Genomic DNA, 14450 nt, shown 5'->3' on the forward strand with positions numbered 1-14450 from the left:
GCATTTAAATCACACGTATAGAAACAGCAGAGACAGTATAAACAGTATCTATTTTTTTTAAAAGAGATGTTGAATACTATTACAACCATGGGAGAATAGGACAGATTTTTCCTCGCTCCTGAAAGGTAACTAAGATGGGTGTTATGCAGACATGTCTAGGAGGAGAATTGGCTCCAACAAGTCTAGTATCCATCCGGTGACTGGGAATGTTATCATATAAATTCTGTAATTACTTTGAATTTCTCTACACTTTAGGATGAACTTTCTGATGTTAGCCAAGCAGGTTCCAAATGTACTACGCCAGTCTTAACTGCTGCTTCAGATGTCCTTGCGCCTGCTGAATCTCCCTCGAAAGAACACAAGGAAGGGCTTGAGAAGGACTCCGATATAGGGAACAAGAACATTGAAGTGCAAGTAGCCCAAGAAACAAGAAATGTGTCTATTGGTAAGTTCCTAGAATGGATTGTGTGGCTAGAGCCAATACTATGCGCACGTTAAAACTGAATTTTTTCCTGTCTTACGTGTAAATACGTGTGCGTCCTAAGTTCCAGAAGAATAGTTATTGATTAATATTTAGAGGAACGTGTGATGTTCTTGATTAATATTTAGGAAATGTGGTGTTCTTGTGTGATAAAGTGCAAGTATGTTTTGGTGTGGTTATCACACTGGGGGTGGGGACAAAATTGCTCATGGCTTCCAAATCCATTGTATAAATATTCATACCTCCTTTATGTACTTAAAATAAATTAATAAAATGTACTTGGAACAAATTAATAAAATGTTAAAGATCTATAAACTGGAGAAAATACTATTTCTTATATGGAAATGCGTTTTGTGCAGAAAGTGTCTTCTTTGTGAAGTCACCCTTGCAGTAAAAAATTATTGTAACCTTTATTGGGCAATGGAGTGGCCATTTAACTTGTTGCCAGTGTAATTTTATAGTTCAGCTATCTGTTCAGCCATGAATCTCTCTGGTCTTTGGCAGTTCTTAATCTCATAAATTAGCCATTGCTTCATTGGGTTGCTGTGAAATTAAAATAAGATACCTAGTAGTTCCCTTAAGCTCTTGGGATAGGATGAAAAAGAAATGGGAATAAATAGTTACTTCTGCTCTGTTCCCCAGGTTCTAATGAAAATGAAGACAAATCTGAAGTTCAGGCAATCATTGAATCCACTCCAGAGCTGGATATGGATAAAGACCTTAGTGGATATAAAGGATCAAGGTATTTTGCTGAACACTTCTCATCAGTAAAGAACTTGGGGTGGGGGAATGTAAAGGGGAGGGTTCAGCTAAGTTGTTGCATGTGTGGAAGAGGTTCATTCATGCAATGGGCCTTTCCCCCCTCCTCCTATGCACTCCCATACCCCCTAGGCCTGCTCTGTATGACTGGAGGAACCCTCCAGAACAGGTTTAAGTGAAGGCGGGGGTGGGAGGAAGTCCCATTGCTCAGCAGACCTTGTTCCCTGCATGCATACCCCACTTAATGCTATGTTGAATTCCACCTATAAGCTCCAACAGTCTTGTTGGGCAAATGCCAGGACTCCAAAGGTCCATATGTGGCCCACATTGCATAGGATGCTTGGGAATGTCTGAAGCAATACAGTACAGTTGGGTGTGCGGCGTGTGCCCGGGGAGGCCACCACGATGGCACCCTACTGGAATAGTGGTGCCAAGGGTGGTCCGCGCCCTCTGCACCCTGTTCCTCCACCAGTGCAAGAGAGTCTTGTGCTGCTTCTGATCTGCCTAAGTGCTACAGAATGCAAGGGCAGAGGACTCTTGGAGTGAGAAGTTAAGGAGGGCTGACCTCCTACTGGTGCCGTGGGGAGGTGGGCCAGGGGAAAAGAGTGAAAGCCAGTCAAGTGGATGAGAGGAGGAGTAACCCAGGTGATGAGCTGTGCATTTGGGGGAAGTGGGGAAGAAGCATTACCTTGGCACATGTGCCTTATGTCTCTGCCCCTTGACAGTTAAGAGCACCCACTGGTAGGTTTCTGGCACATAATTCTAGAACCACACCTGACTGTATTGCCTTATATTGGCGGTTGCCAATGTGGCGCCCTCCAGATGTTGTTGGACTACAACTCCCATCATCCTCAGTTGTTGGCTGTGCTAGCTGAGGGTGATGGATGTTGTAGTCCAACAAAATCTGGAGGGCACCACGTTGGCTACCACTGCTTATTGCAGCATTAGCTTTTATGGGCTAGAACCCACATTGTCAGACACATGAAGTGATTTAGAAGACCATGTGCCCACACACATTGACACTCATTTGTGTGCATACATTTACATATTTTTAAAACTTTTATTCTCCTGACTTTTAAATTCCAATTCTGTTGTGCAGCACACCTACCAAAGGCATAGAGAACAAAGCATTTGATCGTAATACAGAATCACTGTTCGAAGAACTATCTTCTGCTGGCACTGGTCTGATAGGGGATGTGGATGAAGGAGCAGACCTACTGGGTAAGTGGGTATTCTAAAAAAAATAAATCCTGTTGATTTCCATCCATTTCTTCAGCTTAAGAACTGAAGGTAATTTTTCTGTGAGAGTTGAGGAATGAAGTTGTTGAGAAAAGTATTCATGTTCAGTACTTACTTTTAAGTAAGTTTCTTCTATATATAAAATGCTTATTAATTAAAAATGGTGAAGTTGAAAACATTCAGTCTCCTACATGAGGTTTTTACCAAAGGGAGTCTTTAGACTGTTTATTCAGATATCTGTTTTAGTGCAGTCCTAGGTTGCACTCAGAAGTAAGTTCCATTGAGTCCCTGATAGGTTTGGGTAAGGTTTCAGTGCAGGTGTAGCAGCTACTCATCAGGTGAGAAGGAAGTCATGTGACATGGGGAGGATATCTGAAACAGCCCCCAGAACCATCAGCCTGTACAATAATATGCAGAGGCACAAGACTACCTGAATAATGAAGTGAATCAAGCATTTGCTCTTGAGTTTTTAAGGACTGGTGAAATAACCAGTTTAATTTGGTAAATAGCAAGCTGAAAACAGAGCCCTCATTGGCTGCTCCTGTCTCTTTTGGTCATCAGCATACAAGGGCAGGAGGGGCCTCATTTCTGAAATACGGTCATCCTCCATTCTTTGATATGCAGAGGTCCCTCTAGATACCCTTTCTAAGGACCCTCATCCAGATCCATTACAGCCTAGATGATTTTTCCAGATCGGAACTTCTCCACCAGCTATAGTTAAAGGAGATGAGCCCAGTTCCACAGTCAGTTCTGTTAAAGAATGTCAGACTATCCCCATTAGGAGGATTGCTAAACCTACATAATAAATAAACCTAGCACTGCTCAAACTTTGTAGATTCCCATTTGATGCAAATCAAGGCCCAATAGCAGTTTGGTGGGTTGGTTCTTGCAGGCTGTCAGCAGATGTCTTCTGCAGTGTCAAAGACTGGCATCATATGGAATCAGTAAGCCAGATGCCTCTATAGCAGCCCTATGCTCCGCTGTAAGAGGGGCACATTTTGTAATGTACACTATTTCCCCAAGCAGATTTTCTATTTTGGGTCACGAAGAAGACCAAAGAGGCCCATTTAAAAGGATCAGGAAAAGGCAAATGTTTGTAATTGCTAAATATTATTTTGGACAGTGAGCCTAAGATTCTAGCTAGCCATGGGCACAATAGAAGATGAAGGTTTGGTTACTGAGTAGAAAAACTCAAGCTGAATGGGATTTGCCTGCCCCCTCTCCCTCCTGTGCTTCCAGAAAAGTCTCTAGAGTGTCAGTGGCCCCTTCTGAAGGGCATGCGATGAGGAGTGATGGGGTGCAGTGGGAAGAAGGAATTGCCCAAAATCAGCTGTAGGCCAAGTTTGCAAAATGTCATATTTGCAGAGCTGCAAGCGAGACCTCGAATGCAGATTTAAATTCAGCAAATGGAATAGTAGTCTAGAAGTACTCACAGAAGGAAACAGTGTTGACAAGGGAGTGTTTCCAGCTGATCGGGAAGAAAAATAGACAACTACCCAGTTGTGTCGCATCTCTGGGATGGTTGCCATGACTTTGTGTGAAAATATCAGGTTAGCCAGAATCCTCACTTCCTTTTGGTGTACATGCCTGAACTGTGTAACCCAAGCACAAGCATTAAAGGGCCAGGTGGTTGAGTTCAACTGCCGTGCTCCCCCTGATAGAGCACATATGTGTGCCTTCTCAATACCACACACTCCAGGTTCTGTTGAGCAATTGAGGTAGGCCAATATCACTTGGCAACTGCAGCTAGTAGGATTGCTCCTTTGCCTGCTTCCCTATGGCGCACCTTCATTTTTATGCTATAATGTCAGCACAGCATGGTATATGCCAGGCACCGCTGCAGTCACAGGAATGAAAATAAAGGTTTCAGTAGTAGTTCTGCTCTTTCTGGAGTTGAGCAGGAAACAAGCCCTGGCATAGCCCAGGTGCCAGGATTTTTTATTTTTTATTATTGGAAGGTAGTTACAAAACTCTGCATGTAACCTCGGCTAGAATTATGCATTTCAACAGATGTGCTGCAGATACTCAAGTACATTTTATTCTCTTTGTGGTGGGCAATATAAATTTCATTCATCTATTTCAAACAGCATTTATGATTTGACTTTATTTAAAAATTTAAAAAGCATTACAAGTATTTGGCTTTCGAATAAGGGGGGGGGGGTCACATATGTAACTTGGTGAATAGCATCAGTCTTCTCCATTCATTGTCTTCTGCAATTAAGTTGGCTGATTTGAATGAATATACGATGGACAGCATTAACTAGTGAAATGGAGAGTCTTGACTCTACTGATGTCCTTTTAATGGGTTTATTAATGAGTTGCTTTTAAAGCTCTTGATGTCTGTTTTAAGAGAGGGTTGCAGACGCAACTCACATAACCCGGATTAAGGATGAGGAACCTGCTACCCCCTTGATGTTGGTGGAGCACAGTTTCCATCATCCTGACCTTTGGCCATCATGGCTGGATGGGAATAGAATCCAACATTTGAAGGGTAGGAGGATCCCAGACTTTAGCCTGGATCTTCTAGGATTTGAAGGGAAACGACTAAATGTGGCACAATAATCCTAATGTGTTTATACAGAAGTCCTACTGAGTTCAGTGGGACTCAGTTTGAAATAAGTGTGCATTTTGTATGAAATGCCTTGTTTTGTAGTGTGATATGCAATATATCTGCTGTTTGACTTATGGAGTATGGTTCCACAATATTAGTTTACATGGGATTCTCCAATTTTCTTTCTCTTGGGCTGCATACCCAGGGGAATATTCTGGTGTGTATGATTTTTATATTTTCGAAAGTGATTGTTTTGAAGTTCAATATTCTTGGCTGCTGCTATCATAATATATGTTGTTATTTTGGTTTTTATCCTGCTTGGTATCTCCCCACCCCCCAACCATTTTGTTTGATAATCGTTTCTCTGTTAGGGACACCAGCAGTTAAAAGTGTAGTGCAAATAACTCAAGTTTATCTCTATGAACAGCACTTTTTGAAATCCTCTAATACTCAAACTTCAGCCACTTTTGAAGAAAAGACCCATTATTTTCTACAGATATAGGCAGATACTGGCCCAAGTTCTGTCTTGTGAAACCACCCAAACATGGAGAAGCAGTTGGAAATAAGAACACGGTTTGAAGTATTTTGTATTCTCATTTTGTATCCTCCTTGGGATCTTGGGATGAAGGGCAGTATAAACAAACAAACAAACAAACAAACAAACAAACCTTCTGAAACCATCATGACTGTTTGCTGATCACTGAGTACAGGGCCCCCTTCTTTTGTATTTAAAGCACAAGCACATGTCAAACGCATTGTAGGATGTAAATTGAAGAGCTGGCTAGTTGGAGGGCATGAAGAATGCATTGTGATGCTGCTATCCTGGCAGAATGAGGGCAGGGTTCCTTTCTCCTGCGCAGCAAGTGCAGTACATAGGAAGCTTCCTTATACTGATTCAGACCACAGGTCCACCCAGCTCAGAATTGGCAGCAGTGATTGGCAGCAGCTCCTTGGGGTTTCAGGCAGAGTTCTTTCCCATCCCTACCTGGAGATTGAACCTTCTTGAGACCTTTGCATGCAATTCTCTGCCACTGAGCTGCAGCCCCTCTCCAACAGTGAGACTTCTTGCAGGTGGGTTTTGATCTGCGTATCTGTGTCAGCACTGTGAGAGCGGCCACATAAAAGCGAGATACCTTGTTTCCCTGGCATTAGTCAGCATTCCATGCGTTTTAGAGAATATGATCCTTATTTCTCAAAAGAGTACATTCAGTATGCTTAAGGAATCGAGGAGCAAGATATTGGCCTTGTTCCAGTGACTTCGTACACTACTCCAGTGGGTGCACAGAGCTCCCCTCCTTGTGCAGGTACTTACCTGTTCATTTCAATAGAGTGGGCAGCTTGTGGTGTAAATATAGGGACCTGCCCTCCCTGCCTCCCGCCAGGTGAGCAGCCCATTTCCTGTGGAGAAGCACTAAATTACTACGTGCTTATTCTGTTTGAGGAGTTGGTCTCATTTGCTCAGTTTTGCAAATACATGTGTAAATAGCAAATACGTTCCAACGCTATACACATTTTAGCAGGGTCTTAATTTTCCTAGATTTGCCCAGAAACCTGTAACCTTTTATCGGCCTGTGTTCTAAGATTGATGCAAGAAGGGAAGCCCAGTTTAAACACCCGTGTTTTTTTATGGTGGGCCATCAAGAATGTAGCTATGACATTGCTGCTTCCCCCAAATATTATTGGAACGTTATAACTTTAGATACCTTTCAGAGGTCTGAAATGTGTAGCTGTTGGTATATCATAAGCTGTAAAGGTCACCCCCATAATGGACACTTTAACAAAGTAACAGCTGCCAGTGTTTGTAACACCATTTATACCAAGCATCCCCAAACTTGGCCCTCCAGCTGTTTTGGGACTACAACTCCCATCATCCCTAGCTAACAGGAACAGTGGTCAGGGATGATGGGAATTGTAGTCCCAAAACAGCTGGAGGGCCAAGTTTGGGGATGCCTGATTTATACCGACCAACCATGTACGACCTCCATTGTCCCTTCGCCAAAAAGATACTGCAGAGATGGGGAAAGTGCAGAATAAGGCAACTAAAATGGTCAAGAACATTTTCTGCCTTGTGGAAACCCTTAAGCATTTGGGACTTTAGGAAAAGAAAAAGGGGTGATGACAGGTAAATTATGTGTGGCTTGGAAAGACTAGATGGGTGGGTGTGTCCTTTTGGCTTTGCCTTGGGGTCATTCAGTAAAATTGGGCACTACCTTATTTTCATATGTGTGTGTGAGTGTGTATGTTCACACACACACACACACACACACACACACACACACCCCTTCAACAAAAAGAACCAAGGAAAGTAATTCAAAACGGACCAAAGAAAGAAGTGCGTGACTGACATGCAACCCATAATTAACTGATTAAATTCCCTATTTTAAAATGTGGTGATGGCCATGGGCAGGTGGCTTCAAGAGGCAGTGGCAGGAGGTGGGGGTTAGTCAGTCTTGAAGGGTGTAGGTCTTTCTACAACCTCCCTGGCTAAATGGAACCCCTAGTTTCAGCAGTGTTACCTTTTGGGATTTAGATTCCTGGGGACAAACTGAAGAAGAAAGGCCTCATAGCCTCTTTATGGGTTTCTTGGAGGTTCCAGTGTTAGAGATGGGATGCCGGACTAGAGCAATGCTTGGTCCACTGAGGCTTCTCCTAGATCTTGACCATACTTTTTGACACTACTCTCTTTTAACTGTTTTTGTCTTACTATATGAGTCATTTTTAAATCAGAACATAATTTGGCTTCAGGCGTTTACTGCTGGCTTTGCTTTGAAATCACTCATATCTCTAGTATTGTGCTGTACCTCACTCATACTGCTCTCCTTACATAAAATATTTCTTCTTCTTCTTGCTCTTCATGGGATTCATGGGCTTTAAAGACCATAATTTCTTTGGTAAGGTATCATCTCATTTGGGGAACATTTGCAAGGGCGTTGCATTGTCTTTGAGCTTTTTCATGTTCTGCATCTCCTCTCTGTGTTGTGACACGGCTTTCAGCATCAAATATACGTAATTTAAATTTGTAGTGTCAACTTTAATCAATTTTCAACACTTGCTGTTTTAATACAATTTATTTTCTGCAAGAGCAGTTAAACATTGGATTTTTGGACTGAAAATATTTCGCATTGTTCTTCTGGGCTTCAGAGAGCCTACCTGTTGAACACTTTAAAAGTCCAGCAGCAAGATTTAGTTTTGAAAACTGTCGTTTTCAGCTATTAAGGAATCAGGTGCTTTGATAAACTCCAAGAACAATCCTACCTGCATAGGTTGTTCTTTCATTTTTATATTTTATTGACTGTTTGAGAGGTGGCTTGAGAAGCAGTATGCAACACTATTAAATAAATGATTGGATACATTTCAGTGGAGGAAGCTAATCTATGTACAACCAGTGCAGTTCCTTCCATTGAAATTAATGTGGAGTCCCACTTACATAGTAGCCCCACATGAACCTCGGAGCAGCATACACTAAACTCTGTATCAGGGTACATAAGTTTGAGAACTAACACTTGCACTAGTAATTTCAATGTTTTTAAGCTGTTTACTCTGTTCTGTCTTTGAAAGGAATGGGTCGTGAAGTTGAAAACCTTATCTTAGAAAATACACAACTGCTAGAAACCAAGTGAGTAACTTTTTCAGCTGTTGAACATAGAATTGTTTCTGCTAAACTTGGTTTTAAAATTGATCATGAGACTGGTTGCTGGTTCATAAAGGATATAATCAATTATTCCCAAGGCCCTTGTTCCATATATCTAGGTGACAGATGTAGGTTAGTTGATGCTTTAGGTGTTTGCACTATTTTGATCTCTAATGGTTAATATAATTAATATAATAGGCTGTCTAGTCATGCTGGCCACATGACCCAGAAAGCTGTCTGTGGACAATCGCCAGCTCCCTCGGCCTAAAGTGAGATGACTGCTGCAGCCCCATAGTCTTCTTTGGCTGGACTTAACCATCCAGAGGTCCTTTACCTTTTTCCTTACATATTTCTTTAGTTCATGAAAGGTACAAAATTACGAAAAGCACAGGGAATCTCAGAACACTAGAGCTTGGGTTTCTAAAGTGTAGCTGACCGGCAATAGCTTCAGGACAATCAGAAGCAATTCTCCCTCATTTGCTAATTGTTTGTTCCCAAGAGCAGTGCTTTTTCCCCCTTAAGAAATGTTTAGGGGTACTCTCATTTTCCTACTTGAAATACTGCCCCTCAATGAGGCCAAACTTAGATTCGCAAAATGTCTAGGGGTATGCGTATCCCCAGAAAAAAGCACTGTCCAAGAGGATCTGCTTAGATGTTGCAATGCTAGACTAGTTTAGGCAAGGCTAATGTTTTTGGGGCGCAGGATTCACCAACCCCCTGGGGCCACACACAGTTGTGGATATGGCCAAAAGAGGGTGTGGCCACTCAGCACTCTCACATGTGCGCAGACACCCACAGGCATACTGCCCCCCCAGGTGTACAGATCAGATAAAGAGGTGGGTTATTGCCCAGTACTGTGTTCACTTACCCGTATTTTTCACTCTATAAGACGCACCAGACCATAAGACGCAACTAGTTTTTGGAGGAGGAAAACAAGAAAAAAAATATTCTGAATCTCAAAAGCCAGGACAACAAGAGGGATGCTGCAGCGAAAGCAGCGATCCCTCTTGCTGTTCTGGCTTCTGGGATAGCTGCACAGCCTGCATTTGCTCCATAAGACGCACACACATTTCCCCTTACTTTTTAGGAGGGAAAAAGTGAGTCTTATAGAGCAAAAAATACGGTAATCATTTTTGCTGCTGTCAAATTTAGAGGGTTCCTGGGGGGCAATATTAGACACCCCCCAAACTGAGGGTTAGACAACCCTGAGCTAGTTCAATATGACATATTATACTATTTGCCAAAAAAACCCACAAATGTTGCAAACTAAGTTTTGTGCAAGCTGTTGAAACTGTCGCTGTGAATAGAAACGGGACACAAAATATGAATCTGGGGCAGCCAGTGTCAACGTAGTGCTGCGGCAATTGTTCCATCAGTGCAGACATTTCAGCTTGCCAGATGTGGTGATGCACTCTCCCCATACTGCTCTGGGGATTCTCCTGGTGGAAGGCGTAGTGCAGGCTTCCGCTAGTGGGACTCATTAGTTTAATACTGCCCAAAGCTATTTTTGTAAGTGGGGGGAGGGGTATAACTCTTTGTCGCTTGAATTCCTATGATAGGATTGAAATAACGGTAGTAAAAATAAATAGATCAATTTCTGTGATACTAGTAAAAAGGTAAAGGGACCCCTGACCATTAGGTCCAGTCGTGACCAACTCTGGGGTTGCGGCGCTCATCTCGCTTTATTGGCCGAGGGAGCCAGCGTACAGCTTCCAGGTCATGTGGCCAGAATGACTAAGCCGCTTCTGGCGAACCAGAGCAGCACATGGAAACGCCGTTTACCTTCCCGCCGGAGCGGTACCTATTTATCTACTTGCACTTTGACGTGCTTTCGAACTGCTAGGTGGGCAGGAGCAGGGACCGAGCAACGGGAGCTCACCCCGTTGCAGGGAATTGAACTGCCAACCTTCTGATCAGCAAGTCCTAGGCTCTGTGGTTTAACCCACAGAGGCCACCCGCGTCCCTCATGTGATACTGATAGAAATGACCTAATTACAGCTATCTTTGTTGTCTTCAGAAATGCCTTGAATGTGGTGAAGAATGACTTAATAGCAAAAGTAGATGAGCTCACCTGCGAGAAGGATGTGCTGAAAGGAGAGCTGGAAGCTGTAAAACTGGCCAAACAAAAGCTTGAAGAGAAGAACAAGGAATTGGAAGAAGAACTTAGAAAGTGAGTGTAATACGCTTGTTTCATGTACAGCAGAGAAGATCTTACCAGGGATTCTGCAACTAACTTCACTGATAACTCTTGCATCTTGTTTAGAGCCCGAGCGGAAGCAGAAGAAGCGAGGCAAAAAGCAAAGGAAGAGGATGATGTATGTAATTGCATTGGCAGCTTTTTATCTAATCCTGTTTCTTATTTGTGTAACATTGCTCTTAAAATACCCTGACCTTTTGAAAGAGTTTTTGAGAAGAAGTGTGCCCTTGTCCTTTCTTTATCTGCTGCAACTCCTCTTGCAGTTGTAGAGTGGACTATGACATCTGGGGGATGCTGAATTAGTCTGCTTCCTCCACCCCACTCCTCCTTTGGACACCAAGGGGCTGTGAGGGGCTGCTTCCATTGTTGGCACGGTTTCTTCCCGCCCATTACTGCACTTTATATATAGCCATAAACACCCGTAAATTATTTCGAAACGACTGTCTTAGGCCCTTAGTGCAGTTCATTGGTGATGGAAGAGAAAGTAACTCCTCCTTAAACTGTACGTAATTTGCTACGTTAAGCATTCTTGGTTCTCTTTTCCCTCCACCCCCATGTGCAGAGTGACATTCCTACTGCTCAGAGAAAGCGATTCACTCGGGTTGAAATGGCCCGTGTCCTCATGGAAAGAAATCAGTATAAAGAGCGGCTAATGGAGCTCCAAGAAGCAGTGCGATGGACTGAGATGATACGGCAAGTGCAGTTTTCTTATGCTTGTTCATAGTATTTTACGGTTATGGTTGCAATGCTGGATAGCGCTCTCTCTCTCTCTCTCTCTCTCTCTCTCTTTCTCTTTCTCTTTCTCTCTCTCTCTCTCTTTCTCTTTCTCTTTCTCTTTCTCTCTCTCTCTCTCATATAATTTCAGTGGGTTGGACTAAATAATCCCTTTGGTCCCTTCCAACTCTACCAATCTGTGATTCTGTGAAACTGCTGCTATTATTGTACAGTGGTACCTTGGGTTAAGAACTTAATTCGTTCTGGAGGTCTGTTCTTAACCTGAAACTGTTCTTAACCTGAAGCACCACTTTAGCTAATGGGGCCTCCTGCTGCCGCTGCGCCGCCAGAGCATAATTTCTGTTCTTATCCTGAAGCAAAGTTCTTAACCCGAGGTACTATTTCTGGGTTAGCGGAGTCTGTAACGTGAAGCGTATGTAACCTGAAGCGTATGTAACCTGAGGTACCACTGTATTGCGTTGTGGAGAGTAGGTTATTTTTAACAGTAAAAGGGGGCAGGACCATCCAAGGGGAAGGGTTGTAGCATGTAGAGCATCCCAGGTTAACTTCCCAAGTAGGGCTGAGAGAGTCCTGCCTGAAACCCTAGAGCAGCGGTTCTCTCTCTCTTTTTAATAATAATTTTTATTGAATGATTTTATGTTACAAAAAACAATACAACCATACTACCACTAAATATAATTAAGAAATAAAAATTACATACATCAACATTTAGTTTGTTATTTGTTATTTACCGTCTTATTTCCTCCCAAACATTCCATACAAAAACACACACATGTGCAGAGACCCACACACCCACACCCACACACAAAATGATAATAATGAAAGTAAATATTTTCCCCCCTTTTATCTTCCAATATCTTTTCTTCAACTTTGACTTCCTGTGGTTCTCAACCTGTGGGTCCCCAGATGTTGTTGGACTACAACTCCCATCATCCCTGAGCTCTGGCCTTGCTAGCTAGGGGTGATGGGAGTTGTAGTTCAACAACATCTGGGGACCCACAGGTTGAGAAAGGCTGCCCCAGAGAGTTGCTGCCAGTCAGGGCAGAAAATAATGAGCCAGTGTTTCTCAAGCTTGTGTTTCCAGCTGTTGTTGGACTACAACTCGTATCATCCCTGACTTCTGGTCCTGCTAGCTAGAGATGATGGCAGTTGTAGTCTGGCAACAGCTGGAGACCCAAGTTTGAGAAACACTGGGCTAGATGGACCAGGCAGTTTCCTACCCTCCCCACCCATTGCTTAGCTCTTGGCATTCCCCACCCACCCACCCAAAAGCTGGGCACACATTTAGTATCATATCTCTGAATAAAGAGATGGTGCTTGGCAGACAGACTCCAAGGAGATGATCTGCAGCAGTAGGAGGGGCTTACTGTACATCTCACTTTGAACTTCTTCCCTAGGCACTCCTGTACTTTTAACATCTCATTTGGCTGCCACCTAATGGTTGGATGTGATTGCTACAGTTTAGTTTTACTATGGAAAGATATTAGACCTCTTTGTGTCTAAGTTGACTTGTTTTGCATGAGCCACATTCTACCATGGAGCAGTCCCCTTATTCCTTGCACATGAAGCTTTTGCAGCCATAATACTTGGTACTTCCTCTGATAAAATTATTGTGTACACTTGACTGTTTGGAACTGCTTTCTTAATGCATGCATGTGGTGGACAAAACCGTCATCAAGCGGTGGATGATCTTATCAGGAACTTAACCTTCTGTAAAATCGGCAGTGAACAAAAAAACAGATTGAAAAGCGTTTGATGCCCTTACACTGTTTACCCTTCACCAGTTATACTAATGTGTGTGTGTTTTTAGGGGATGAGCGGTCAAAATAGTAACTTGAACTTTTAGAATATCCAGATACTAATTTTGTTGAACAGTAATCTAGCTTCATGTACAACTAAACCCAGAACAAGTTTAGAGGGCATGTGAAGAATGGAAATGTCTTGCTGCTCAAACAGGCCATGTTCTGCACACACATGCCCCATTTAGCACTATGTTAAATTGCACCCTGTTTATTCAGCAATCCCTCCCCACCCACCTCATCAATTTAATAGTATTGTATCTTGTAATCAGACATGAGCCATTTGCTCCTTTGATGTGTCGTGCAGAGCATTCTAGGTCATCCTATTGCTCAGCTAATTAGCTTTTGATTTTTTTCTTTAGGGCATCACGAGAAAATCCAGCCATGCAAGAGAAGAAGAGATCAAGCCTTTGGCAGTTGTAAGTACTGAAACGCAGTCAGATGCTGGTATTATGCACAAAGCCTTTTTTGTTTCTTTACTGCGCAAGGAACCAATAACAACAAACCTATTTTCTCTTTGCCATCTAGAATGCCAACTGGGTAAGACTGAACTTAAAGACAGATTGTAAGATGCATCTTGCAATGTTGGTTATGCACTTGGCTGAGAAACATAATTGCCTTAATCTAATTGTGGCATTAAAAAAAAAGGAACCAGAATTCTGACACAAGAGTGCAGAGTTTTGTTAGCAGCTGTTCTATGAATATGAAAGTAAACTGAAGTTTGGGTAGCTTTTGGTGTGGTTTGCATATAATTTCAAGTACGCCAGAACTTGGTGTGAGAATTTGTGAAGTGCTAATTTATGTTCCATGTTCTAAACGTAATTACTGAAGCCAAATGTGAGAGAGTACTAAAATTGTGAGAGATTAATTATTGTGTGATTAAATATTAAAATCTTGTGGATCCCAGAAGTTATTTTATTTAATACTTTTTTGCGGTTTAAGACTTAATAGAAATCTTTGGGCTCCTGTCTAAATAGTAGTGAATCTGCAGGACTTGGATGTGAAGGTGCTGGATTCTTGTGGAATTGTGTTTCTTTTACCTTTATTGTAGTTCATAT

At 42.4% G+C, this 14450-nt stretch overlaps 1 protein-coding gene across 9 annotated transcripts in view; it reads left to right on the forward strand.

The window, feature by feature from the left end:
• The window catches only part of SPAG9 (sperm associated antigen 9), an 85884-nt gene that overhangs the window by 40362 nt on the left and 31072 nt on the right, over positions 1 to 14450 (forward strand). For all 9 annotated transcript variants that reach the window (XR_008328779.1, XM_053375649.1, XM_053375651.1 and 6 more), the window contains 8 exons: positions 256 to 445; positions 1124 to 1223; positions 2340 to 2461; positions 8589 to 8646; positions 10679 to 10831; positions 10925 to 10976; positions 11421 to 11551; positions 13755 to 13811. Coding sequence is in view for 8 of the 9 variants with exons in the window: in XM_053375649.1 (XP_053231624.1) it covers positions 256 to 445; positions 1124 to 1223; positions 2340 to 2461; positions 8589 to 8646; positions 10679 to 10831; positions 10925 to 10976; positions 11421 to 11551; positions 13755 to 13811 (863 nt within the window). In the remaining variant the exon portion in view is untranslated. The remainder of the gene's footprint in view (positions 1 to 255; positions 446 to 1123; positions 1224 to 2339; positions 2462 to 8588; positions 8647 to 10678; positions 10832 to 10924; positions 10977 to 11420; positions 11552 to 13754; positions 13812 to 14450) is intronic.

The sequence above is a fragment of the Podarcis raffonei genome, chromosome 2 (assembly GCF_027172205.1).
Source record: "Podarcis raffonei isolate rPodRaf1 chromosome 2, rPodRaf1.pri, whole genome shotgun sequence".
In the NCBI taxonomy this organism is placed as follows: Eukaryota; Metazoa; Chordata; class Lepidosauria; order Squamata; family Lacertidae; genus Podarcis; species Podarcis raffonei.